This window comes from Canis lupus, chromosome 16, assembly GCF_011100685.1.
Source record: "Canis lupus familiaris isolate Mischka breed German Shepherd chromosome 16, alternate assembly UU_Cfam_GSD_1.0, whole genome shotgun sequence".
Taxonomy (NCBI): domain Eukaryota; kingdom Metazoa; phylum Chordata; class Mammalia; order Carnivora; family Canidae; genus Canis; species Canis lupus.
In genome coordinates this window covers 25,390,788-25,417,498 of record NC_049237.1, presented here as the reverse complement: position 1 = coordinate 25,417,498, position 26,711 = coordinate 25,390,788, and the positions used below count along the sequence as shown (strand labels likewise).

The following is a 26,711-nucleotide window of genomic DNA, read 5'->3' as shown; positions in this document are numbered from 1 at the left end:
GACCCATCTAAGATCTCTCAACCTTTCTTGAAGTCCAAGTGAAATGCAGACAGGACAACAGTTTTCAATATGATTTCTAGGTGACAACACTTGAGTTGAGAAGCCTTAAAATCCCTTCCAGGCTCAGATATTCATTGGTTACAATTTAACTTTACTTTTGCCTTGATAGCATTTTTTTCTTTTTCTCTTCCCCTTATTTCTCTTTCTCTCCTTTTTGCATCATTAGCCATGAAAGCAGAGAACTGATGTCCAAGATGCCATGTCACAATGCAAAAAAACATAAAAATAAAAATCTTTATGGAAAAAGGGATGAGCAGGAAAAACACACTAAAGATTCATGTCTTGGTTTCCAGAAAATTTCCAGTCATAAATTCATCTTGAATGTTTCCATCCTCCACTACAGCAATGGATACAATTGCATAATGAGAAATCAAACAAACTAATTTGTCAATTCTAGGATGTGACATCATGACCATTCATTTCTGGGGTTGCTAATACCAACCAGTGACCTTCTAGAATTATGTACAGCTGAAATGTGAAGAGGAAATTTAATTAGAAAAGGTCAACCATCACTCAATGCACCAATAAAACAAGATTTTTTCCTTTACAATAAAATCTCAAAAATTAAAAAATATATATCTTATGATATACATTCAGTGCTTATATCCCAAACTATAATGACTATTTACATTATATGGAGGATAATATTTGCCCAGCTCTTGAGTATCTAAAGTCACAGACATTCCTTTAAAGGTCAGCTGAAAAACCAAGTTAATAACTAAAGAAAAATGCCTTTTTTCCATCAGGAATTCACAATAAAAATAATCTCCTTCCCTACACAATTTTAACTATGCTTGGCAAAAAGACAAAACTAATAGACAAATTATACATGATTACAAGACTATTTGGCTATTCAATGTCACAGATCAAGAGGAACAGTTCCTGTTGCAGTAAGTAATGGCCCTGTACCACATTCACTCACATATGCTTCCATAGAGAGTTTCAATGGGGCTTCAAGAATGACACGCTCAAACAGCCACATTTTTAATATCTATTAAAGTCACTGTGCCATGACTGAACAACGCCACCTGTGAGCAGAAGGGAGGGAAATATGAGCAACTGCACTGTGCATGTGGCTGAGGGGAACGTGCGCTGTCACCCGGGGCTGTTCCAAATATCTGACTCTCTTCCAGCTAGACTGAAATATTGGTGCTGGATAATAGCCAAGGAATGACAAGACATACATGTTCCTCCAAGCAAACCCCGAGGTGCTAATGCCAACACCATATTTTTCCCTCTTTGTATTAGTTTAGGTTCTTTAAAACAAGAATGTTATTGAACACTGCAATATTTTCTCAGTTTCTCTAGTTCCTTGGCAATTACTTACAGCTTCTATAGAAAACATCTCTCCCAGCAGCATTTAATCCTTGAATACAGACTGATGAATTTCCCCACCAGCTCACTCTAATTGGTCTGTTGTGTGTTTTCCCCTGATCAGACAGTATCAGACAGTATATGATTCTGACAGTATCAGAAAGAATGTCACTCTTACCCAGTGCTTTAGATAGGGAAATAAGTGACAGTTGTTGAACACCTACCCTCCATGCTCTATGCCCCCTACTCCTTATGTTTTCATGATCATTTTCATTCTTCATGGGAGTCATGGAATATATGGGCTGTTCCCACTATTTTTCAGTTGGCGAAACGAAGTCTAAGAAAGATCAAGAACTTGACAAAGGTCACTCTGCTAGCAGGAATTAGAGGCTATATTCAATCCCACGGCAGTTCACAATGCCTGTGCTCATTCCTTTACATGACACTGAATCAAGTGGTACCGTATAGTATCTGCCTTACAGATTTTCAATATGTGTAAGGCCATCAACCCCCAGTAAGGACCTGAGGGGGAAAAAAGAACATGATTAGGATGGCCCCGTGAACGTTGCCCCAATCTGCTGGAGCCTTGAGTGGAAGAATTCTTTGAGCCACTCCCATAAAGACTGTTCTACAGGGACCTAGCACTACTCATGTCACCAATATGTGAAATGGCTTAGGCAGAAGTGAAAGCATGTTCTTAAAGAAATGCAATGCATCAAAGCTGATGGGCAAAAAAGGCCCAAAAGTCAGATGACCTCTAGTTACATGCGCTTCTTTCCTCTCTGAACCTTCTTTATCTCATTTACAAAATGGGCATTGTAATGCTCACATGATAAAATTTTCTGAAAATTACATAAGACCACACACACGGAGCTCCCAGTATCATCTGTGATACAGGCCAGGTGCATGAAACAGGTTTGCTGGATCCAAGTCCAAAAAGACATTTTACTTCAAATTAGTAGAACTCAGTGCATCATCCCTATTTTTCAAATATATTTTTCTCAAGGCTTTCTGGTGTTTATCAGGGCACATTCATCATTGTCTCAGCATTACCTGCACCAAATCCAGGTCACACGAAGTTATTAATGTATCTTGTATTCTAATGGCACAACCCTTGGCTGCTTCTAGGGCAAGAAGAAAAAATATATATTCTTAAAAGAACACATCAACCTAAACAAAGCCAAACAGTCACAAACCAGAATGTAGTGAAGCAAACAGACTTCTTTGTTCTGCAAGAATAATATTTGGAGCGTGAGGAATGCCCAGAGGTTACTAAGGAGAAACAGAATAGGCACATGGGGTCGCCTAATGGGAAGACAGCAGGCATGATTTATGACATAGCCTTAAGAGAGTAAAGACTCATTGTGCTGTGTAGGACAAAGGGAAGAAGGGAGGCAAGATCCTCTCACACCCCTTTCTGCAGCAGGGGAAGAGATGGAGATAAATGGACCCAGACACAAAAGGGCAGACGTTTGATTAAAAGTGAGTGGTAAAATTTTTTCAGGAAAGAGTTGGGATTTAAGAGAAGAATAAACTTACATTTTGTGAAATACTAGGATATGAAGAAAGGAAATCTATCAGGGGAAAGAATTGAGAAAGGAAAGATTGCTTGAGATGCAGACACCTGAAAAGAGGAAATGCAGCAGACAGAGAAGAGAGCAGAAGAACCCACCTGGCCGCCCGCCACATGCTAGTGAGCCATCAAGCTGTGTCTAGAGGTTCCTGCCCAGCCCTGCTAGCTCCACAGAAAGGAAAGCCAATATATAGACTGACAGCTGAAAGCTGAAGTTAGTGAAGTCTATGGTCCCCAGAATTCTTTTATTCTCACTATCCTAAACAAAAACATATTTTGATTCATTTTTAAGAGCCCATTTGCTATGCAAAGTGAAAGACACATGCTCAGGCATTTGACCTCTACTCTTCCATATTTTATGTTGCCCAGTAAGTATGATCTACCCGTTTACCCTGGAGATAATGCCAAAAGGTCCTCCAGAGAAGTTCCTGACTACCAGTTTCCTTTTTTCTTACAGCGAAAATTGGGTGGGAATATGGGAAGGACATTTACCTCCATTAGCTACACATCAACTCCTGTACAAACAGCCTTGATTTGTGATAAAATAGGGTCAAGCCTCCAGGGCAGACAGGAGAGGACAGGCAACAGTTAGTCACAGAGCAGCCAGTGAGAGGGCAGCTAATAAGTGAGCAAGGTGGTTACAGAACACGTGGGTCCCCACCAGAGGCACCTGCTGGAGAGATCAGCTTATGCTGTGACATCAAGACCTTCCACATCCTCTCCCTGTCCTTACATTTTTCCTATCTGAAGATGACCCACACATATAGCCAAGCACCTGGTAAAGATTCTCATAGAAACAATATCCATAACTCTCAGATTTTCCTGAACAAACCCAATTTCACAAAATCTTCTTTTAACAAGGTACTTTGATAGGGATATAACTAAAATATGATCTCATGGTAATACTCTGTAAGACTTTGCATACAAATGATACTGTTTTTATTAAAACTATTTTTTAGTCATAATTGTTTTAAAGAAAAATAGGATAATATCTTATTATGAAAATATGAACAATAATTTATGGACTACCTCTATGGGAAGGGGTAAAAAGATGAATAAGGTAAAGCCTCTGCCCTCATGAAGTCTGAAACTGTGGGTCTTGCCATCTCTGCTTTTTGAACTAAGGAAGAACACTGGACCTACTGGAAGTCACTGGATCTAGGCCCTAAGACCACATCTGAGTTATTCCAACTCTTTAAATAACCCCAGTCCTCCTCCTGGAAGCACATTATATAATCACTGACAACATCATCTATCTCTAGAAGCCTTCCAAAAAACTCCCTGCTGGCTTAATTCAGAAAACCAGAGTTCTGATGCTATCTCTCCCCAACCCCTGCACTTGGCAACTGACTTGAATTCATTCAGCATGCTGTCCTGACTTTGGACATCAGTGGTCCCATAGCAAACCTCTTGCCCTTGCAAGAGGGATCCAGCTCCTGGGCTGGCATCTGGCTAGGCCTCACCCTACCATTAAAAAAAAGTACAAAACCTTTACTGGGAAGAAACACAGAGGACAAAAGTACAGTAGATGCTTCTTTCTTGCTGTCCTCTATGCTTGGCTGGAGGCACACTCACCTCTATGCAACTTTAGCTCCGCTCAGCCTGGACCAACATGGAACAACCTAGAGAAAGGGTTTTCCTCATCTTCTTCCCTGATTCTCAGATCTTTCTGCTCTCTGGATTGTGCTTTTTTTTTTTTTTTTAATTTTTTTTTAAGGTATTTATTTATTTATTTGTGATAGTCACAGAGAGAGAGAGAGGCAGAGACACAGGCAGAGGGAGAAGCAGGCTCCATGCACCGGGAGCCCGACGTGGGATTCGATCCCGGGTCTCCAGGATCGCACCCTGGGCCAAAGGCAGGCACCAAACCGCTGCGCCATCCAGGGATCCCTGGATTGTGCTCTTAAGGATGAAGACCACCTTGCCTGCAGGAGGGGCAGCAACAACTCAGTGCAAGCTCTGAACTGGTCATTCAGAAATCTCTTTCTGTTGCACATCCATTATCCAGTGGATCTATTTTTACCAACCTAATTATCCCTCAAATCTATGTATTTCTCATTGTTTGTTGCTGCCATTAGCCTCACTCAAGGCCATACTCTCAGTGGCTTCCTGAAAGCCTGATGCTCAATCATCCACCTCTATTCCTCTCTCCACTAATCCCTTCTCTGCATTTGACATCACTGCCTGCTTCCATCTCTGAACACCAGCCACACTGGCTTTCATTTTCTACTTTAAGTGTGTCGTAATTTCTTTAACTGCAGAGTCTTTGACATGCTGTCCCCTCTACCTGCATTCTTTTACCTACCCCTTGCCTCTTTGACTAGTTAATCCTTATCCACCTTTCAGTCACAGCTGAAGCAATCAGGTGTTCCGGGAAGGCTTCTCTGATCCCAAAGACCTATGATTTCCCCCATTCTATGCTTTTTCATTACTTTCCTTCATTTATATATTTGAATGATTTTTTAAAAATTAATGGCCACTTGCCCCACTATCCTATAAACTCTAAATAACAACTGTATCTGTTTCTTTCACCATGAAATTCTCAGCAATCAACATAGTACCTGACTCTTATTAGGAAGTCAATTAACATTTCTTAAAAAAATAAATAAATAAATGAATAATACATAGTAACACAGAGCTCCAGTTCTAGTGCCAAACTGTATTGTGTTTGAATCTTGGCTGTATCACTCACAAGATCTGTGAGTTTAGATAAGATATTTGACCTAAGCTTCAGTCTTCACCCCTTTTTAAAAATTTTTAAGAATATTTTTTAAAAATTTAAAGTAATCTCTACACCCAATTTACAACACCGCCTCCACCCCTCCATCCCAAGATCAAGAATCACATGCTCTTCAGAGCCAGCCAGGTGCTCCTTAACCCCTTTTTAAATAGAGGCAATAAAGATTCCTACTTGCATTTGTAAAGTTCAAATAAAATATCTATCAAGTATTTAGCATAAAGCTTGACACATAAAGAGGGCTTAATTAGTGACCAGCTAACAAGAGAATGATCTAAGGATATGTCAACAGTAGAATCAAAGACCCACTGCACTACCCCTGTTGTGGCAAAAATATATATATATTTTTTTCATAGCTGTCTTTGGGAAATCCTTTTCTTCCTCCTCTCTGGATCAGATTTTAGGTAGAAGTGATAACTATGATATAAGTAAGTTTCAGAACCACAGTCCTAAGCTAGAGCCCTAGTCTGGGGCCCGGAGAGTCATATACAGCCAAGTGCCATGCACACATTTGGATTAATGAGGACTTCTGGGTTTGTTTGTTTGTTTTCACTTAAATTCTTATCTGTGTATCTGTATAACAAAATTTTGATTCCACTTTTGGGTACAGTTTAGAGAGGAAATATTGGACTTTGCAGGACATACTATTGAGTTGTAGTAACAAGTATGAGTATCCTAAATCAGGATTACCTCAAAAAAGTCAGAGTTTTGATCTACCATGAGGTGGCTTTGATGTGTAGATGGCATAAGAAACCAGTTGTTATTGCTTCCACAATGTTGCAGGCTTCAAACAAACTCTTATGACATGACTCCTTCCTAAATTGCAGGCTATCTGCACTGAGAGAACCTAAGCAAAACAGCAAGGGTGTCGATTCTTCAGAGGTTTGGAATGATACTTCCTATTGGTCAAAACTTCCAACCTGCTGGCTACTAACAAACTAAAACTCAAAAGGAACAGAGGACAAGGCAGCTTTGATAGTCTGGAATGTCTTAAAGGAATCATCCCTGCAAGCAGAAAGACACACAACAAGAAGAGTGGCAAACCCCCTTTTCTTCACCGAAACTGTCCACTTCACAAAGGGGGCAGCAAACACTTTCTGTAAAGGGCTGGAGGGGAAACATCTAAGGCTTGTGGGACATGGAGTCTATTGCAATAGCCCAGTTCGCTGCTGCCCTGTGAATAGAGCTGTGAAGGGCTGAGTGTGGCTATGTTCCAAAAAGACTGTATCTGTGGACATTAAAATTTAAAGTTCAGGTATTTTTCATATGATAATATATTCTTCTTTTGATTCCCGCCCCCCCCCCCCAACATGTAAGCATGTAAAAACCATTCTTAGTTTGCAGACCTCACAAGAATAGGCAGTGGCCTGCATCTGGCCAGCAGTTATTTCTGACTCTTGTTTTAAGACCCATAAGTCAACATGATCTCACACTTATTGGGGTCCTAATTGCTCTTCAGGGGTTCTACATGAGAACAGCAGGCCTGCCCCTAACTGAACTGTAGAAGTTGTATATTGCATGGTAGAGACTACAGATTGGAATGCATAGAAAAATTAAAATTAAAAAGTCAATGAAAGAAGTCTCCGCACACACTGTACCATTTATCATGCAGCCTCACAAAGAGGAAGCTTTTATTTGAGTCCCTTAACAACTCTGAGAGGTAGGCAGGGCAGTGTTTACAGGCCCTGATTATAACCACAGCAATAAAGGTTTAGAAAGTCAAAACAAAGCTGTAAAACTAGTAAACATAGCAAAACCAGGGACAAAATCCCTACTTCTACCTCTCAATACACAGCTGGAAGCCAAAGCATGCAGCTTTCATGGGTAATACATCTGTCTTTGAGAAGTGCCCATGAGTTAAGCTGCAGACCACTTGAGAAAACATTTTGACAAAGTAAATGCTAATATTATGCACAGTATATGTTTGTACCTTTCTTGCACCATCCCACACTTCACTTTGGTCTCCACTGCTATATTGATTGAATTCTGTGCCCTCCAAATTCACATCCACCTTGAACAGGTGACACTTGAAAATCTCTGCAGATTAATTAATTATAATGAGGTCACACAGGATTATTACAGCAGGTTCTAAGTCCAATGACAGTTGTCTCTCTAAGAAGAGGAGAGAACACACAGAGACACACACAAGGAAGAGTCCAGATGAAAATAGAAGCAGATTGGCCTGATGCAGCTGTAAGCCAAGGAACACCAAGCACTGCCAGCAGCCACCAGCAGCTAAGAGAGAAGCATGGAACTGATCTTCAATCAGAGCCTCCAGAAGGAGGCCCTGCCTCCACCTTGATTCAGACTTGTAGCCTCTAGAACTGTGAGAAAATAAATTTCTGTTGTTTTTAGCCACCTAGTTTGTGGTACTTTTTTACAGCAGTCCTGGGAATCTAACACAGCTACCCACTGGCATTTTACACTCTAGAAATACCTCTGAATTTTGTTTCCCTGAAGACATTACTTGTGTTGACTCCACACTCAGAAGCATACTTTGTGAGGCACTTGGGTGGCTCAGTTGGTGAGGGGGCTGCTTTGGCTCAGGTCATGATCTCAGGGTCATGGGATGGAGCCCTGCCTTAGGCTCCTGCTCAGTGAGAAGCAGGGTCTGCTTCTCCCTCTCCCTCTCCCTCTGCCCCTCCCCTCTCACGCAGGCACAGAGTCTCTTTGTCTCTCAATCAATAAAATCTTTCTTAAAAATTTTTAGAAAAGAGCCCTTTGCCCGCCTTATTCACTAGAATCACCCACATGAATAAGGGCTCACCCATCCCTCAAAAATCAGTTCAGTGTCACTTTCTCCAGGCAACTTTTTCCAGGAGAGGTTGGGGACCCTTCCAGGGTACCAGATGATGCCCTGGGAGACAACTATGGTAGCACCTGTCCAGCTATCACGCTGAAGTAGAAGACATGACTGCATACTGGACCTCTCTCCAAATTAGATCCTGATTTCTCTTGGGGAAGGGTCTGGGTTCTTTCTCTCTGTCCCCCTAGCACTTACTTGATGCTTACCATCTATACCAGGAAGTGACATGGTGAGCTAGTTTGCAGCACCAGACAAATTTTCTCTGGTTTTGTTTTATATTTCCCCAGCCTTGTCTTTGCCACTTACCAGTGGTGTAACCAGAGTCAAGTGACTTAATTTCTCTATTTCAGCTTGCTTTTCTGTAAAGTGGGGATAATGATAGTTCCTACCCTACACAGGAGTGAGGATTAAATGTGCTAATGTATGTAAAACATTTAGAATATAAGTGGGAAGTGCCTGCTAAGCACAAGCTATTATTACTTTGCCCCAGAACAGCACTGCTCTCTGGCTCTGGACCCAGCAATGGCTTCAATGCCTAAATATAAGGTACAATTTCAAGATATGTGGGAACAGCAGTAGGAATAGAATTTAGGGAAGCAAGAACAGTCTTAATCTCAGGCCTGAGTAATTTGGGCAAGTCATCGTACTTCTTTGGGCCTTATTTTCACTTTTGTCACAAGATGGGATGAAATCAGATAGAGTTGTTCAGATCTGAAACCTAGGATTTTAGGAACCCATGAAAGTTCTTGGGGGTACTTCAGCTCCATTGAATATTCCAGACCTATAGGAAATCATAAACATATTTAAAAGTGATAAGCATGATCACACTAACCAAATGTCAAGTTTCTCCACTGAGAAGGAATTCTATTAATTTCATGTAAAAACACTATTTACTTAATACTGACTGGTGATTTTTGTTGGTAGCTACTTATCCTTACAGAATAAAAATAAAAGTAAAACTAAATCATCTTTTTACTTAAAAATATTGTTTCTTAAGTAGATTTTTTTCCCCCAAAGCAGGTGAGAAGATACTAAAAAGTATCTTGAAAACCTGAGACTTTCAATAAACTAGATGTTCTCCAAAGTCCTTTTTGGCTCTAATGCTCACAGGATTACAGAAAATTTCGCTAAGGCAATCAACTATAACAATTTATTTCACATTTAATTTTACTCTGTGGCCCAGGAGGAAAATGTCTCATTCTACAATTTCAGGGAAAAAAACATCAATGTTCAAATGAGGATTCTACAAGTAAAGCATATGAAGGGGGAATTTAAAAAGCTGGGAATGCCAGGATAGGAGGCAGAAATGAATTTTTAAGTTTTTGAAAAACAACAAAAACAAGGTCAAATGACCTGGAGTAGAAATGATAATAGACCTTGGAAATAATAATAGGCACTTCTGTTCATCTGTATGTAAATTTGGAATTACTATGTATTCCCAGAAGGCTAAGAAGTGGGGAGGAAGAGATGACTGCCATTAATTATAAGCCCCACCAGTTTTAGGAATCAATATGCACCCAAGGGTTCAGGTATCGTCAGGATGTGGAAACTCAGCAACAAGTTTTCTCTATTTTCAGAAGATCACTCACTCTGTTGGGTATTCAGGGAAGCCATGAAACTGTTCTTAGGTAAAACTGTGACACAAAACTGTCACAGCCCCTGGAAGCAGAGCAATGGGGAGGATGGGCAAGGATGGAGTGGCAAGTGGAAGAGAGTGTTGCATTCTCCCAAGAAGCAGGGTATTGGTGGAGAGAGGCTCAATAATAATAATCCATGGAGAAAGAGCTTTGGAAACTAAGTGCTGAATAAATGAGTTATCTCATTTGGGCCTTGTGATAAAACTGTACATTAGATGTTCCTTTTATCTCCATTTTACAACCCCATGGAAATAAACAAAGACCAACCAGATGGGAAAAAGAAAGGCTATTTATTCAGAACTTACCATAGCAAGGATGTTAGCCACCATCACATGCATTTGGAGGAGACTCAAAGGCAAACAGACAAGCAGGAAAGCTTTGTAATAGAATAAAGGGGAGGCCTCAAGGGTGCCCTGACTGGAGGCTGTTCATGTGCAAAAATGATAGGTAGGCAAACAAGAAGTACACATCCTATGTGATTGATTAGGGGTACATATTTGGCTTTCTCTAACTGGTTTCAAATTGGAAGCACAGACAAAAATTAGGAAAGCTATCAGGTATTAAGAAAATCCAAACCAGTTGGGGCCTATTATTTCAGGGATTACAGTTTGGCTTCCTGGATCATTACTAGAGACAGTGGTCTCACCTCTTATAAGCTTAACTTAGATAGGCTTAAAAAAAAAAAAAAAAAACAACTTAGATAGGCTTCCCAGACTGCTTACTATACATTTATGGGTTGGTTTCCAAGGTTAGTTGTTACAGGGGTGGGTCAAAATTCTATTTATTTTTTTTTCAGTTTTTTTAGTTAAAGTATGGCTGAAACCCAATGTTATATTAATTTCAGGTGTATCAAAGTGTTTTCTCTCTTGTTCTCTCACTCTCTCTGGCTGGTCTTTTTTTTTTTTTTTTTTTTAATAATCAGTCTTCCAACGCTTAGGTATGAGTCCATACAAAAGAAAGTTGGCCAAATAATTACAAACATCAACTTTCACAGCCCTACTGAGGAACTGGGGTGGCTTCCATGCTGTACCCTGTATGTCAAAATGCCTAAGGCAAATTATGTATTCACCTTTGAAATGTACCATACACCCTAATAAAAGCATCAATAATTTCCTTCAAAAAGTAAGTTCATTATGGAGGTGCCTGGGTCACTCACTCAGATAAACATCCAACTCTTGATTTGGGCTCAGGTCATGAGATTGATCCCTGCATCAGGCTCCACACTCAGCATAGTCTGCTTGAGAGTCTCTCCCTCCCTCTCTAAATAAATAAGTAAAATCTTTTAAAAAAAAATTTTAAGTAAGTTCATTATGTTTCTTTTCCTGCTTACTGATTTACTCTTATACTATGATTATAGAAATCTATAGAAAACAATTTAATAAACACATCATTGGTAGATCCAAATTTTCAAGGATACACAGATTCCATGATAAACCAGAAGAAAAAGTTCTCAAAGGAGTCTGCAAATACTGCTTGCTCTTCAATGATCATATATTAATTCTTAGTCAGAAAAGAGACTGGCATTCTCTATAGCAGCAGAAAGAGAAAGGGATCACAAGCATAAGAGAGGGCGGAGGGTATAAATTATACACCTGCAGCCTCCTCAGAACTCAAAGGACAAGAGATCCCTGTTTAATCTGTGGTGTTTATCACAGAGGACCTCTGCAATGGATGGATATGAACACCCACTCAATAGGAAAAGTAACCCCTGCTGGGAGGAAGGATTATTTATTTCATTAGTCCCTACCTTGGCCTGGCTGAAGTAAACCCTTTGCTCTGTCTTTACAGCCTCAAAGCAACTTCCTAATTGTCATTTTCTTCCCAAGTAAATATTCCCTCAGGGAGAGGGGCACTGATTAAAAACAGAGTATTTTTATTTGCAAGATGTGCACAGTCTTTATTATAAACGAACAAATTTGCATTCAGTTTTATACACCAAAAGAAAACTAAAATATGTAAACAGCAAAGTATCTGATATTTCTCACAGGGTTTCTCCTTAGGCCACCTTTCCTACTCTTTTTCTTCTGATGACTCCTGCCTCCCTTCAGCCAGCTGCCCTCTGTCCCCTCTGTATATTCCTTCTCTGCTCCACCCCAGCACAGAATCATCGCAAAGTCCTCCAACACCATACTGGCAAGTTTGGGCAGGAAAAAGGAAAAACACTTGCTTACATGTAATATTTTCTGTAGTATTTAATAAGAACTATCTCTACTCCCTTAGCTTTCCTGCCAAGGTGGACATGACTTTACTCTCTAGCCCTACAAAATTCTTAGCCAACTGAACAAATCATCTAAGGATATCAGATGGTGCCAGATACTCACATTTTCTGACCGGAGCCTCTTGGCAGGACACCCACCATCCCTGGGATGAAGCATGTAATACAGTCGGACTTTGCTTGCATGTTTTCGACTCTGGGAAGGAAAAGCAGAAGCAGACACTATGAAAGAGAAGGCATTTTAAATCCTTGGAAACATAGCCAGTGACTGCAAACGCAAAGTAGTACTTTCATTAAAAACACTTTCCACGTCTCCTGAAAATTACGTGAGTTGAAGATTCAGATAGGTTAAGTGACTTGCCCAAATTATAAAAAGCCAACATAATTTCAGAATTAGAAAAGATAGTTTAAAAAGAAAGGCAAAAGCACTCCAGGACTTAAAGCCTGGAGTGAATAATATATTTAATTGTCCTCAAAATAAGAACAGATCAGCAGACAGACTCATACAAGGATCGGCTGTGATGGAAGGCTAGGTCCCCTGCCTTGTCTCACACTCCTGCTGTCCTGCCCTAAGGAAGTGGGGACAAAGCCCTCCGGGAGTCGGCACACATTGCATCTCCAACAGAAGTCTCTCTGTCTGGTTCTCCATGTTGGAGCCTCAGTAAGACGCTATCAAAAGAGATTTTCCTGACTCGGATGTCATGAGCAAACAAAAGATATCATATGCAAGTCTGAGGACTGATAAGAGCCCAAACTGCATGTCAACAGGCAGAGCAGATGAAGGATTGAAGCCCCGCCTCCTGCAGGATTAGTAGGACTATGGGTTTCGGCCCCTATGGACGGATCTATGTGCAGCATGAAGAACTCAATCGTATTTTAGTTCTATCCTTCCTCTACTCCTTTGCTCAACTGAGAGTCCACCTGAACTTCCCTCACCTTTAAAGAATACTGCAGTTCTAACTTCTCAGGTGCCGCCTGAGGCAGAATGGCCAAGTGAAGGGTACTAACAGCAGCGCAAGTTCAGAACCCAAGTGCAGCTCCGTGACTCTCTGTTGTGTGATATTGAGCAAGTCAGCCTAATTTGTTTATGGCTAAAATGAGTCTCATTTTCTCTGTGTACAAAATGAACATAATATTTATTAGGGTTGCTGTGAGATTTAAATGAAGCAGTGCATATGAAAAATTGCAATCTATGTAATGCTTAACATATCTCACCAGTGAGGGCACCAATCCTGAATTCAGAATCTACAAGTGGTGTGATATCAATTCTCCTTGAACCCATCACTACTTAATTCTGATTCCCTAACTCCTTCCTTTGCTCAGGGCTTATTTCCTTCTTTTCCAGGCCTTAGTTCCACTTTGCCTTTACTTACACGTGGGGTCCAGCCAATCTCCTGCATGATGGTTTGCCTTCATGGATTAGCCACAAAGGCAAAGTGATTTTCAGAGGACACACAGCAAATTGCAACTTGTTCACAGGATATGATATAAATCCCTCCGTCAGGCTTTCCTCTTTATCACTTTTTTCATTCCTTTATTGCGCTTCTAAAAAACATGCTTCTACACAGTCTTTGAATACTTTTAAGGCCTTTAAATGGGTTTAAAGGTGCTAATGGAACATGAAAGATATTACAGATGTGTAAAAGTATTGATGTGTGATTTTGAAATATATTTGTAGCCATTTCTAGGTTGCATTGTAAGGTGTGATCAAAGGTTACCTGGAGTCTTGTTTGCCTGGGAGATTGGTAGGACAGCAAAATTGAGACCTATGAGAACCTGTGCCAGATGATTTCAATAGCACTATTCAGCTTCTGCATGTTTTTGAGAATGATGCAGTCAGTGCAGACTAGTGCAGGTTTTTTTGCAGAGAAAAATGCTGATTATTAAAATCTGTATACATTTTTTAGTTTTGTTGGTTTTTTGGAAGCAAGGGATAGTGGAAAAGTGAAGAATACTGCTACACTTAAAAAAAAAAAAAAAAAAAGAACATTTAAAAACCTGCAGGTTGCTGAATATGGCCACAGGGGCTGGGCTGGAGAAAAGCACAATGGATAGGCAATTAGTGAAAAGACAAAGCGATACCAGTGAGAGCTCCAATGTGGCTGAAGGGGGCTTTCAGTGCTGCATTTGTTACCATAGAAGAAAGAATCACAGTACATAATATCATCAGTCTACTAGAAGCCCTGGATTCCCAGAGAAAAAAATCATGGCAAAATAGGAAATCTCATAATGTGGCCTGTTTTGTGGATGGAGTTCTTCCCTTCACTAAGATTCTTTTCAGCAAAGGCAGAGTTCACTAGGTTATTTAATTGCAGTTTGACAAAACTATTAAAAACCCGTATGTTAAGTTCTGCTGTGAGGCCATTAGTGACAAGAGATTTTAAAATCTGAGCCTTATTAGAGATTTTGTTCATTAAAGGCCTGTTGTTCTCTGCCAATTCACCCAGCCTCCAGTTTTGATGGAAGAACTGACCACCCTCCAGGTACTGCTTTTGCCCTTGAGTATGGTGAAGAAAAACAGAGCTTTGGAAAATCCCACCTCATTCTGGAATGATGGTGGAGGGATTCTAGTTAATTATGTAACTGCTTCCCCATTGCCTCTGCCCTCCTGCTGTTTTTCCCCTGGATGCCAGGGACTGGACTCAAAGCCTTCCCTGCCCACAAGCCAACCCTGACTTAGAATAGGAAGTAAAAACCCTAAAGACAGTCTACATCTCAGTGAGAGGAGTGTGGAATCACACCTGTTCAGGTAGACTGATCCAAACCCAACACCACTTCCAAAAGATGTCGGTTGATGAAGAGAAAGGTTGGTAGCAAAATGCTTCCAGGTACCCTACAACTCGCCTGCCTTGGCCTTGGAGCCTTCAACATTGGGGCATGCGGAGGCTGAGAAAATTAAGGCCATTCTACTTTAAGTTCAGAGTTAGCACAAGTACAGCCATCCCAGGCCCCTGTGAATAAGAACTGAACTTTACCTTACTTCAGTTACAGGAAGAAAACAGCTTACAGCTTAACGTCCTAGAAAGCCCCATATTAGAATAAAAACAGAGCCCAAGCCAGTGGCAGGAAGCCCCTATTAGAATAAGAACAGAGCTCAATGCCCTTGAAGGCCCCATATCAAAATGTAAACAGAACTTGAGGAATTGCTCCAGCCCTTCTGGAGGTCCCCTAGACCAGCCCTTAAAACTAAGCTGAAACCCACCTCGGGGTCCAAGTCCCTGCTCCGCGTGTCGGGTACACTTGGACCCAAGGTCGAGCTTGTAAATAAACCCTCCTGTGTTTGCATCGGTGTCGGCTCCTTGGTGGTTTCTCGGATTCCCAATCTTGGGCACAGCAGGGTGCAGCTCTGCTAGTGAGTCCTCTCCTTGCTTCCTGGCATCCTCCCCCCCTTCCTCAAGGCTGGACACACTGAGTTACAAGAAGCGTCTTCCTCCAAAGGTCTCCTCTCCACCCCTGACCTACCAGAAATTGCTTGAAATTTGGCATGGTAACCTCACTGCTTCCAATTTATTCTAAAAACAAACAAACAAACAAACAAAAACCTTCCCACAAAAAGTTAAACTTAAATTTGAGCAAAGATGTTCACTGCACATTCCCTAACCAGGAATAGCAAATCAGGGAAGCAGTTATATGTCTGACAAGAGGCTGGTTAAAGCAGCTACTGGATGTCCTTATGTTCAGTTAGAAATTGAAAAAAATACATAAAATACATAAAATACATAATTAATGCTGAATGAAAAATGCTAAGCCAAAAATTGCTTATATACTGTGATCAAAATTATATAAATATTTGTAAGGATATCAATAAGAAGTAGAAAGGAAAAATAAAAACAAGCATGACTTATTAGGGTAGAAAAAGTATGGATGATTTTCGTTCTTTATTTCTACAACAAATTTTCCCTTAAAGTAATAACTTCACAATGCTCAAGCTACTGTCATTCCTCAATAAGTATACTTTCTACTTATAATGATTATAATTAGTAAAAAAGCACACTGATCTGAAATGCTTTTATACTCGTATATTCATATACTGGTATAATTGACTACATCTCCATCTACCCTTGTTAATGCCTTATCCACATTCAAAATGTATCATTATTTTCACTGCAATACTTGGTGATTTGATGAGCCTACTGAACCCAAGAGCAATACACATTACTTTAACTTTTAAAACTTTATCTTGGGAGCAGCCCTGGTGGCTCAGCGGTTTAGCGCTGCCTTCAGCCCAGGGCGTGGTCCTGGAGACCCAGGATCGAGTCCCATCGGGCTCCCTGCATGGAGCCTGCTTCTCCCTCTACCTGTGTCTCTGCCTCTGTGTGTGTGTGTCTTTCATGAATAAATAAATAAAATCTTTAAAACTTTATCTTGGTACATACAAAAGCCATGGTAAATATAGGTCCTCTTCACGATGTGATCATTCCACTTCCTGTGTATAAATGGAGACTATAGGCACAGTGGGAAAATGCCATTCAGACAACCAAACTGGAAGGAAAGCCATTTCTGAAATGCATTTATGTCATCCAAATAAATATGAACAACAAAAACAAATCCTTATGATTTTTTCAAAGATTTATGAATACCTAAAATACACACTGCTTTTAAGAGTTTAAAAAGATTAATTGCCAAATTAAAGGAAATGTAAGGAGAAAAAAGTACTTGGCATGTTAAATGTATATATTACAGAGTTTCAGGGGGAAAAAAAGGACTATTTCTTTAAGGGAAGAGCCATGAAAAAGAAATTACAGTCTCTCGCTTGCACCAAAAGTCAGTCCCTGGCCCTCGCATTAATATTTGCATTTTAAGCAAAAGTCATTACTTTCATTCAAACCACATCAACTTTAAGCTTCCCAGATAGGCCAGAAATTACCAACTCTTCCATTTTAATTAAAGCCTTTGCCCCTGATGCTGGGCATTGTGCAGGGGGCAGACCCATCTGCAGATTAGTTTCTTTGACTGAAACAATCTCCTGGCACTCAAAGAAATAGTCTAAAGTGGAAATTCAGGCCAGCCTTCCCTTTGAGGGGATAAAGAACAAGACAAACCTCTATTTCAGAAGTATTGTGTGAAAGAAGGGGGTGGACCACATTGAAATAGAATGGCTTTGTGCTTCACCTAAATAGCCATCTTCCATTATCACATACTCTTAAAAAATTCACAACTCAAATTTGCTTCCAAAAAGGCTACTGATTTCTGGTCTCACAAAATGAAAAGATAACAAAGTAACTTAATATTTGCATAATGCTCCAAACAGCCTTCAAAGTCCTTTGACATTTACCATCTCATTTTATCCTCAAATCACAGTTGTGATGCTGGCAGGAGAGGTGTTATTTCAAATAAACTTTAAGATCCATTCCTGATTTCCTAGTTAAGTCTTCACCATTTTATTTCATCTTAGGTATCTAATTATACCTCTTCCAGAAACCAGCTAAAATAAGCCAAAGAGTATAAGAGAAAGGGAAAACCTGAAATACTGATAATTACAGAAAAGTGATTCTCACATGTCACCAATTTTGAGCTGTTTATACTCATTCTAGGGTGAAGAAGAGTTGATTAAGGGAAAGACAACAAATACCAAAGTCTAACTCCTCAGCTACCTGAGAATGACTGGTGAATGTGAGACACGGGCTCCATCCCTCAGGAAGGAGAAGGCATTCTGGTACAGTCTCACATAGCACTTCCAGGTTGAGAGCTCCAGGGCTGAGCCCTAAAAAAGCCAGAGCACAACTTCACTAGGAAGTCAAGGTTAAGTATAGATAAAACAAAGAGAAAACCCCAAGTGTTGGATATACCCTATGATGACTGGGACTCTTTTCCAGAGTGAGGCATCTTTCCATATTATCACAGGAAAGAGACTCGATACAGAAACCCCCCATATCTAGAGTCGGAGATGGGTCAACTAAAGATCTCAAAAGAGAAACATCCCCTATAAGGAAGAAATAAATCTCCTCTGCTGGAACTGCCCAAGGACCCACGTTCCAGACCTCCAGAAATGGTCCTACAAATGGATCAGATCAGAAAACCTGCAAGCTTTCAGCGGTAACATGAAAGGATCAAAAGCCAATCCTCACACACTAGGGACAAATAGGAGGCCTTTCATAACCTCTATTCTGCCAAGGATTGGTAGCACCTAGGAAAAATTTCTGTAATAGAAAAGAAGACTTTGGATAACTCTCAAGGAAAAGACATAAAGCAATTATTTGCAAAATATTTCCTACAATAAATAGAAGTATATTTTAAATGGCACATGCTTCATTCATTTAATTCAAGAAAATACAGACTGAGGGTGAAAGCTAAAAGATGAGATAAGACAGCTGATTGAAATAAGGATGTACTGTCTGAGTTAATAAAAAAGGACATAAAAAATATCATGGTTTAATTTTGAATGTCTTTCACATCAGTACAAAAGCAGAACCAGTACTGCAGATCAGTGTAGAAGTCAACATAGAGACACTCCTAGAAAGGAGAGGGATCGGATAAAGAAGTGGAAAAAAAATGATACTGGAGATTTTACATATGAAAGATCGGAACAAATGGGCAAATAGAATAAAAAACTCCCAAAATAGATCCAATAACTTGGAACCAAAAGAAAACTAGAAACTTATGTCTAACTTTGTCATTGGGAAGTTTTCTAAACAGCAAAGCAAAAGAAGGCCTGATAGATATAGCTTTTAAAAATAGATGTTTTTAATTGAAATACATATAAGAGGTAAACCATAAAATAGGAAAAATATTTGTAAGATGTAAAATAAAATGGTTTAATACCTAAGATACAGTATTCTAACAAATTTATTTAAAAATATTAAGATAGGAAAAAGATATAAATAGGAATTTCAGAAAAGCAAATAGCTAAAATATATAACAAGTTCATCCAAATTCTACCTTTTAATTTTTAAATAAAAAATATTTTTTCACCATTAAAGAACAAATATTTTCAAAATAAATATACCTATATTGGTGAAGATACAGGAAAATGAAGATTCTTGTACATAGTTACTAGGCATATAAATTGATATAAGCTTCCAGTATAGAAATTTTGCAATAGGGATCCCTGGGTGGCGCAGCGGTTTGGCGCCTGCCTTTGGCCCAGGGCGCGATCCTGGAGACCCGGGATCGAATCCCACATCGGGCTCCCAGTGCATGGAGCCTGCTTCTCCCTCTGCCTGTGTCTCTGCCTCTCTCTCTCTCTCTCTCTGTGACTATCATAAATAAATAAAAATTTAAAAAAAAAAAAAAAAAGAAATTTTGCAATATATATTCAAAACAGAAAAACTTTTCAATCCAATAATTCTACTTCTATGAATTGATTTTAAGGAAGCAAAAACATGTATTGCCATTTGCTTATAATAGTGAAATTGAGAAAATAAATTAGATATCCTAAGTGAGAAGAATAAACATTATATCTATATGATAGATTACCAAACTGCCATCATCAAATACATTAATAATATCAATGACATTTTAAAAATCTATCAAATAATATCAAGAAAAAGTCACTTTCAAACAAGAATATAAATGATGCCATTTTTATACTATATATATATATAGTATATGTACACATAGAAAAATTCCAGGGAGAAATATACCAAAGGGTTAACATTGCTTATCATGGATCACAGTCGATTTCAATTTTTCTTATGTAGTTTTTAAAATTTCTGTCACCCTACAACACTATTACAATACCATCGACTATATTTCCTACACTATACCTTTTACCTGCATGACTTATTCATACCATACTTAGAAGCCTGTACATCTCACTCCCCTTCCCCCATTTTGCCCAACACACTGTCCCCTTCCACTCTGGCAACCACCAGTTTCATCTATTTATGGGTCTGCTTTTTTGTTTTGTTTTTTATAATGCACATATCAATGAAACCATAAGGTATTTGGTTTTTTCTCGGACTTATTTCATTTATTATGATATCCTCTAGCTCCATCCTTGTTGTTGGAAATGGCAGGATGTCATTATTCTGTGACTGAGTAACATTCTGTTACACACACACACACATACACACAGATCCCAAATCTTCCTTTTTATTTTTTTAAGATTGATTTATTGATTTATTGATTTATGAGAGACACAGAAATGGAGAGAGAGAGAGAGGCAGAGACACAGGCAGAGGGAGAAGTAGGCTCCATGCAGGGAGCCCGATGTAGGACTCAATCCTGGGTCTTCAGGATCACACCCTGGGCAGAAGGCAGCGCTAAATGGCTGAGCCACCTGGGCTGCCATCTTCCTTTTTAATTCATGTATAATTAACATACAAAGGTATATTAGTTTCAGGTATACAATATAATGATTTTAATAATTGTATACATTTCTTAGTGCTCACCAGGATAGGTGTACTCCTAATTCCCCTTATCTATTTATCTATTATGTAGTATCTATCATCTGTCTGTCTGTCTATCTATCTATCTATCTATCTATCTATCTATCTATCTATCTATCCACACACACACACACACACATATGTCACATCTTCTTTATCCATTTATCTATTGATGGACACTTGGGTTTCTTCCCTACCCTGACTACCATAAAAAGTACTGCAATAAACAGGGGTGCATGTAATTTTTCAAATTAGTGTTTTCGCTTTCATCAGGCAAATACATAGTAGTGGAATTACTGCAGCACACCGTAATTCTATTTTTAATTTTTGAGGAAGCTCCACACTATTTTCCACAATGGCTACAGCAATTTGAATTCCTACCAAGAGTGCACAAAGTTTCCCTTTTTTCCACATCCTCACCAACATTTATTATTTCTTGTCTTTTTTATTCCAGTCATTCTGACAGGCATAAAGGGATACCTCATTGTGGTTTTAATTTGCATTTCCCTGATGATTAGTATTGTTGAGCATCTTTTCATGTGTCTGCCATCTGTATGTGTCTTCTTTGGGAAAATGTCTATTCATGGCTTCTGCCCAGTTTTTAATTGGAATACTTGTGGGTGGAGGGGTTTGGTGTTGACTTGTAGAACTTCTACAAATTTTGGATATTAACTGCTTATTGGATATATCATTTGCAAATATTTTCTCCCATTCAGGAGGTTGTCTTTCATTTTGTTGATTTTTTTGTATGTTTTTTTTTTTAATTTTCCAAATTCTTTAAGAGACCTCATCATTCCAGTCAGTAATTAGAGAGGGGGAAAAACACAATTTTAAAGATTCATTTCAGTACTCATGATTTACCATTCTAATAGTCCTACTTTAAAATGATTATTAATAAGTCTCCAAAAGACCAAGAGACTTGCTCAAGATCCTACAACTAATAAATTCTCAGAGAATAGAGATTGTATCTATTTTGTTCATTATTGTTTCTCATCCTCTATCACACATAGTCAGTGCTCAAAAAAGGTTTTTCAGTTGAGTGATTGAAGGCCTGAATAAAAGAATGAGGCAATTCTAGAACGCGAGCCTAAGACCTTTGATTAATGAAAACAACAGTTTGAAGGTGGCATGTGAATAGTTGTTACACATTCCCTTCCATTCTAAAACGAAATCAAACCCGTCAATCATCTGTTTCCATCTCTGTACCCCACTACTGCAGTGCAGGTCAGAGAGAAGCACTGAACCTGCAGACCAGAGAGAGTTCTAAGAAACCATTTTGTCCACTGTGCCCATTGGAGGAAAAACTCTCAGCAGGTGAACTGATGAAGATTGTGAATGAAGCATAAACTCTGAAGAAACTGAGGAATTGATGCAATTGGCACAAAAGTCAAGATTCGAAGTAAGTCATATTGCCAAGGACATTACCATGGCACATACAGATCCAGCTTACTGAGGTAGCAGAGGTTTGGGAGAGGACAGAATCAATTCTTCCACTGTTTCCAAGAATTCCCCACTCACCAGATGCTGGTTTGAAAAAGTCTTACTTATCTTATGGTCAAATATGTAACCTGTTGTGGGCAAGGGTAATATATCTTTTAGTTTTTACTTATACGATCTCAGGCATTTGTGCTACATAGACTGAACTGTGTCCTTCCCCAAATTCATATTGAAGCCCTAATCCCCAACATTATTGTATATTGACAGGGACCTTACAGAGTTAAATAAGTTTCAATGGGTTAAAGGTGAGGTCCTAATTCAATAGGACTGGTGTCCTTTTAAGATGAGGAAGAGATACCAGAAACCTCTTCTTTCCATATGCACAAATTAAAGGCCATGTGAGGACACAGCAAGGAGGCAGCCCTTCTGCAAGCCAAGATGAGACACTACCAAAAACCAACCCTGCTGGCACTTCACTCTTAAACTTCCAGTGTCCAGAATGGTGAGAAAATAAATATCTATTGTTTAAGCCACCATTCCATGGTATTTTGTTATAGCAGCCAGAGCTGACTAATACATGTGTCATCCATGGGGATCCCTGGGTGGCTCAGCAGTTTAGCACCTGCCTTTGGCCCAGGGCATGATCCCAAAGTCCTAGGATCAAGTACCACATCAGGGTCCCTACATGGAGCCTGCTTCTCCCTCGGCCTGTGTCTCTGCCTCTCTCTCTCTCTCTCTCATGAATAAATAAATAAAATCTTAAAAAAAAAAAAAAAGACATGTGCCATCCTCTCAACTAGTTACTCTCTTGGAGTCTTTCTTCTTAATACAGTAATCAGTCCATTTTTCAAAAGCAAAGTTTCTAGTCATTTCATTTTTTCTGAAGTATTTTTTGAAGAGCATTTGAAATAAGAATGCTTATCTTAAACAAGCATTAGGAAAAATTAATTTCTGTTGGAAAAAAATGTATATAGTGGGATGTGCAATATTCATGGCTGTGTAAAAACATGTTTGCATTAAATCTGTACTTCTGTCTGCCTACACAAGTGACTATATCAATGCATTACAATTTTAAATCAAAGTCTTGCAACTCAGAATATTAAATTACCACCAAAGTGAAGAGGAACCATTTTTCTGTAGTGTGAGGATAGAGCTAAATATGTCTCCATGATGCCATGATGTCTGCACATTTTAAGCAGAATAATATGAAAAATAAAACACCAGAAGATAAATAATATGACTTACCTCATCTAGACCTTTCTTTTGCTGTTTGGGGAAAAAAAAGATATTTCCCCCAGAAGCCCTTTGTAAAGAAGTTGAAGTTAGAGATGAGGGGAAAAAAAATAAAGCCATTGTGATCAGTAATTAAAGCCAAGGAGGACTGGGTGATTTGAAGCAACAAAGCTCTAAAATCCTTCTGAAATGTGAAAGCTTAAGCATCACAAGCCAATCTTGAGCTATCATTTCCCAAGGTGCCTTGGTTTCTCATATAAAATTCATGTCTAGAATAAGAAAAATTTTAGCACACTATAAGCACATCACTGTGCAAAGTCCTCCAAGATTAACCCTCCACTACCATGAACAGACACTAGTGCAGTCTCCACCTATTTGTCTAGAGTGAGGCTTAGTTTGGGGAGAAACCAAGGTAAGAGAGTCCCTGCCCTCATGAAATGGATGACTAGCTGAGCAAAGCAGGATAGTCACCCAGATGGCCATAATAAGAACAGCAGCAGGAAGGTTCACATCTGGCCTCTTTACACTGTCTAACATTTTCATCTTAGATTCTCTTTTTTTTCCTATTATGTTATTCTCCTTGGCATGTACCATATAATTTTTTGAAAGATTTTTATTTATTCATGAGAGACACAGGGAGACGCAGAGGCATAGGCAGAAGCAGGCTCTTCATGGGGAACCTGATGCAGGAATCGATCCCAGGACCCCGGGATCACACCCTGAGCCAAAGGTAGGCACTCAACCCCTGAGCCACCCAGGCGTCCCTGTACCATATAACTATTTTCAAGTAGAATTCTGTTTGTATGACTGAATCCTCAATTTCTTGTTATTATTATAGTTCTGATCCATCAATGCACCTTTAAAAGTTCTGCACAGAACAGTTCCTCTATAAATGCTGTTAACAATTTACACAGCCAGGTGAGAAGCTTTTTTGTTCTGTAGTTGGTTTTTGTTTTATATTCCCACTTGCTTATTTTTGCTTTTGTTACCTTTCCTTTGATGTCAAATCAAAAAAAAAAAAAAAAAGTCATGGCCAAAACCAGTGTCAAGGGGCTTATTCTCTATGCTTTTCTCTAGAATTTCTATGGTTTCAGGTCTTGTGTTTAAGTCTTTACTCCATTTTGAGTTGAGTCCCTATCATAGGGACACAGCTTCATTTCCTTGCATGCGGCTGTCCGGTTTTCCCAACATCATTTGTTGAAGAAATTATCCTTTCTCCATGGTATATTGTTGCCTCTTTTGTTGTAAATTAAGTAATCATTATAATTGTGGGTTTATTTCCATGCTCTCTATTCTGTTCTATTGATCTATGGGTCTATTTTTATGCCTATATCATGCTGTTTTGATTACTACAGTTTTGTACTATAGTTGGAAATTAGGAAGTGTGATGTCTCCTGCTTTATTCTTCTTTTCCAAGATTGTTTCAGCTATTCAGGGTCTTTGGTGGGTCCATACAAATTTTAGGATTGTTTGATCTTTTTCTGTGAAAAATGTTGCTGGAATTTTGATAGCACTTACATTGAATCTATAGATTACTTTGTGCAGCATGAACATTTTATCAATTTAATTTTTCCAATCCATGAGCACAGAACATCTTTCCAATTTTTGAGGTATCTTCTTTGATTTCTTTCATCAGTGTTTTGTAATTTTCAGTATACAGATCTGTCACCACCTTGGTTGAATTTATCCCTACATATTTTTTTCTTTTTAATGCAATTGTAAATATTTTTTAAATTTCTGCTTTTGATAGTTTGTTATTAGTGTATAGAAATGCGACAGATTTCTGAATTCAGAATCCCGGGATCACGCCCAGAGTCAAAGGCAGATGTTCAACCACTGAGCCACCCAGGCATCCCACATATGGGCTTTATTATGTTGAGGTACATTTCTCTATACCCAGTTTGTTGAGAGCTTTTATCATAAATGAATGTTGAAGTCTATCTAATGCTTTTCCTATATTTATTGAGATTATCATATAATTTTTATCATTGATTCTGTTTATTGTGTTGTATCATATTGACTGATTTTTAGAGGTTGAACCATCCTTACATCCTTGGAATAAACTTTACTTGATCATGGCATGTTATCCCTTAAATGTACTGTTAGGTTTGGTTTGTTAATATTTTGTTAAGGATATTTTCATCTATGTTCTTGAAGACTATTAGGCTGTAATTTTCTTGTTGTGTCCTTTTGTGGTTTCAGTATTAAGGAAATTCTGGCCTCAGTCCTTAAGGATGAGTTTGGAATTGTTTCATCCTGTTTTATTTTTTGGAAGAGGTTGAGAAGAATTATTAATTCTTCTCTAGATGTTTGGTAGAATTCACTAATGTAGCCATCTGGTCCTGAGCTTTTCTTTGATGGGAGGTTTTTGATTACTGATTTAATCTCCTTATTCACAATAGCCAACATATGGAAACACCCTAAATATCCATCAATGAATGAATGGATAAAGTAGTTGTGGGGTGTATATACCATGGAATATTATTCAGACATGAGAATAAAGGAAATTCTGCAACTTGTGACACACTAATAGCCCTTGAGGGCATTATGCTAAGTGAGATAAACCAAAGAAAAAGAAATACTGCATGGTGTCACTTATATATGGAATCTAAAATAAATACATAAATAAAAAGTCAAACCCCTACAAATAGAGAGTAAAAGAATGGTTGCCACGGCCTGGATGTGGTGAGGTGTGGGTAGGTAGGGAAAATTGGGAGAAGTTGGTAAAAGGGTATAAACTTTAGACTATAAGATGAATAAGGTCTGAGAATCTATCTAATCTAAAACATTGTGACTATAATTTATAACAATGCATGGGATAATTGAAACTTGATAAATGAGTAGAACTTAAATGTTTTCATATATATTATATGTATATATTATATTTATATGTATATTTATATATTATGTTTGTATATTACATTTAGACATAATGCATTATAAATTATATATGTCCATATATAAAATATGTGAGGTGATAGATTAATTAACTGGATGGGGGAATATCCCTTCACAAGGTGTAAGTATATCAAATTATCATGATGTACACTTTAAATTTATTTACCAATTATGCCTCAACAAAGCTGAAATAAATAAATAAGTGACCAAGGCTATATAACATGAACTCAATTAGGCCTCAGTGTAAACATAGCAAAAAAAAAAAAAAAAAAAAAGACAGAAAGAAAGAAAAGAAAGAAAAGAAAAGAAAAGAAAAGAAAAGAAAAGAAAAGAAAAGAAAAGAAAAAGGAAGGAATGAAGGAAGAAAGGAAAGAAGGAAGGAAGAAAACACTTTAAAGGACCAAGAAAACTGCCTGACAATATCTGCCTGACAAAGAGATTCTCTAATTCACAAAAAACTTTTATAACTTA

General features: G+C 38.6%; 1 protein-coding gene across 9 annotated transcripts in view; it reads right to left on the bottom strand.

The window, feature by feature from the left end:
- The window catches only part of ZMAT4 (zinc finger matrin-type 4), a 337,657-nt gene that overhangs the window by 209,203 nt on the left and 101,743 nt on the right, over nt 1-26,711 (bottom strand). For all 9 annotated transcript variants that reach the window (XM_038559976.1, XM_038559978.1, XM_038559979.1 and 6 more), the window contains one exon: nt 12,449-12,538. In XM_038559976.1, coding sequence (XP_038415904.1) covers nt 12,449-12,538 — 90 coding nt within the window. The remainder of the gene's footprint in view (nt 1-12,448; nt 12,539-26,711) is intronic.